General features: G+C 50.2%; 1 protein-coding gene across 1 annotated transcript in view; it reads left to right on the forward strand.

Annotated features, from left to right (window-relative positions):
* The window catches only part of LOC122265777 (uncharacterized), a gene marked incomplete at its 3' end in the record, with an annotated part of 19,468 nt that overhangs the window by 5,308 nt on the left and 11,660 nt on the right, over positions 1-2,500 (forward strand). The window contains 2 exon segments of the mRNA XM_086545771.1: positions 1-13; positions 2,211-2,424. The exon segment at positions 1-13 is cut by the window's left edge and continues 124 nt beyond it. Of these exon segments, the coding sequence (XP_086401897.1) occupies positions 1-13; positions 2,211-2,424 (227 nt within the window).

The following is a 2,500-nucleotide window of genomic DNA, read 5'->3' on the forward strand; positions in this document are numbered from 1 at the left end:
TCTCGCTGTTGAGGTACGAGTTTATGGTGGTGATGGTGGTGGTGGTTGGGTGTTGGTGTGGGTGTGGGGTGGGGGGGAGGGTTGTGATGGTTGTGCGGTGGTGGTGGTGGTAGGGTGGTGGTGGTGGTTGTGTGGTGGTGAGGGTTGTGATGGTGGTGTGGTGGTGGGGGTGAGGGGGAGGGTTGTGGTGGTTGGTGATGGTTGTGTGGTGGGGAGGGTTATGATGGTGGTGGTTGGGTGGGGGTTGGGTGGTGGTGAGGGTTGTGTGGTGGTGGTGGTTGGGTGGTTGGTGAGGGTTGTGTGGTGGGGGTGGTGAGCGTTGTGGTGGTAGTGGTGGTTGGATGGTGGTAAGGGTTGTGATGGTTGGGTGGTGGTCTGGTGGTGATGGTTGTGTGTTGGTGGTGGTTATGATGGTTGTGTGGTGGTGTGTTGATGATGGTTATGATGGTTGTGTGGTGGTGTGTTGATGGTGGTGATGATGGTTATGATGGTTGTGTGGTGGTGTGTTGATGGTGGTGATGATGGTTATGATGGTTGTGTGGTGGTGTGTTGATGGTTGTGTGGTGGTGGTGAGGATGGTTGTGTGGTGGTGTGTTGATGGTGGTGATGATGGTTATGATGGTTGTGTGGTGTGTTGATGGTGGTGATGATGGTTATGATGGTTGTGTGGTGTGTTGATGGTGGTGATGGTGGTTATGATGGTTGTGTGGTGGTGTGGTGGTGGTGGTGATGATGGTTATGATGGTTGTGTGGTGGTGGTGAGGATGGTTGTGTGGTGGTGTGTTGATGGTGGTGATGATGGTTATGATGGTTGTGTCATGGTGTGTTGATGGTGGTGATGATGATGATGCGTTGGTGGTGTATTGATGGTGATGTATTGGTGTGTTGGTGGTGGTGATGATGGTTATGATGGTTGTGTGGTGGTGCGTTGATGGTGGTGATGAGGGTTATGATGGTTGTGTGGTGTTGATGGTGGTGATGATTGTGGAAATATGAAATTTAGATTGGTGATCAGGCGTATATATGCTACGGGGATAAGCATGATGGTGAGTACGATATTGATGGCAATGGTGATGCTACTATGAGTAATAGTAACAGACGTGATAAGGACTAGAATAACGGTGATGAATAAATCAAGGATAACTGGAAGCAGTAAGAGAGAGAGGGGAAGGGGGAGGAGGGAGGGAGGAGGGGGAGAGGGAGAGAGAGAGAGAGAGAGAGAGAGAGAGAGAGAGAGAGAGAGAGAGAGAGAGAGAGAGAGAGAGAGAGAGAGACAGAGAGAGACAGAGCCAGAGACAAAGACAAAGAGAGAGAGAAAGAGAGAGAGAGATAGAGAAAGAGACAAGGATAACTGGAAGCAGTAAGAGAGAGAGGGGAAGGGGGAGGAGGGAGGGAGGGAGAGAGGGAGAGAGGGAGAGAGAGAGAGAGAGAGAGAGAGAGAGAGAGAGAGAGAGAGAGAGAGAGAGAGAGAGAGAAAGAGACAGGCGGACAGAGCCAGAGACAAAGACAGAGACAGAGAAAGAGAGAGAGATAGAGAACGGGGATAAGCATGATGGTGAGTACGATAGTGATGCCAATGGTGATGCTATTATGAGTAATAGTAGCAGACGGTATAAGGACTAGAATAACGGTGATGAATAAATCAAGGATAACTGGAAACAGTAAGAGAGAGAGGGGAAGGGGGAGGATGGAGGGAGGGAGAGAGGGAGAGAGGGAGAGAGGGAGAGAGGGAGAGAAGGAGAGAGAGAGAGAGAGAGAGAGAGAGAGAGAGAGAGAGAGAGAGAGAGAGAGAGAGAGAGAGAGAGAGAGAGAGAGAGAGAGAGAGAGAGAGAGAGAGAGAGAGAGAGAGAGAGAGACAGAGAGAGCCAGAGCCAGAGACAAAGACAAAGAGAGAGAGAAAGAGAGAGAGAGATAGAGAAAGAGACAAGGATAACTGAAAGCAGTAAGAGAGAGAGGAGAAGGGGGAGGATGGAGGGAGGGAGAGAGGGAGAGAGGGAGAGAGGGAGAGAGAGAGAGAGAGAGAGAGAGAGAGAGAAAGAGACAGGCGGACAGAGCCAGAGACAAAGACAGAGACAGAGACAGAGAAAGAGAGAGAGAGATAGAGAAAGAGACAAATAAAAAAAAAAAAGAGAGAGAGAATCCAATCAAAAACAAAAACAAAACCCAGCAAGCTTCCTTATCCCGCTATCTCCCCCCCCCCTCCTCCCCAGGCTACAGAGCACTACCTCTTCACCCTCCGGACGGCCATCGGCGAGGACAACTTCCGGCTTCTCCTCGACCTCTACCCCGGCTCGGCTTTGTCCATCATCATCGACACGACCGGCTCCATGACCTTCGAGATCCAAGCCGTGAAGCAAGAGGCCAGGCTCATCGTCGAGAAAATGAAGCCGGAACTGATGATTCTGGTTCCTTACGGCGATCCGGGTGAGGAAAAGGAGTTTTTTTTTTTTTTGCTTTTTTTTGCTTTTTGCTTTCGGATTGCGGATTTGTGGAATTTTGT

The sequence above is a fragment of the Penaeus japonicus genome, unplaced genomic scaffold (assembly GCF_977035675.1).
Source record: "Penaeus japonicus unplaced genomic scaffold, GWHDUDI00000001_assembly GWHDUDI00000017, whole genome shotgun sequence".
Lineage (NCBI taxonomy): Eukaryota > Metazoa > Arthropoda > Malacostraca > Decapoda > Penaeidae > Penaeus > Penaeus japonicus.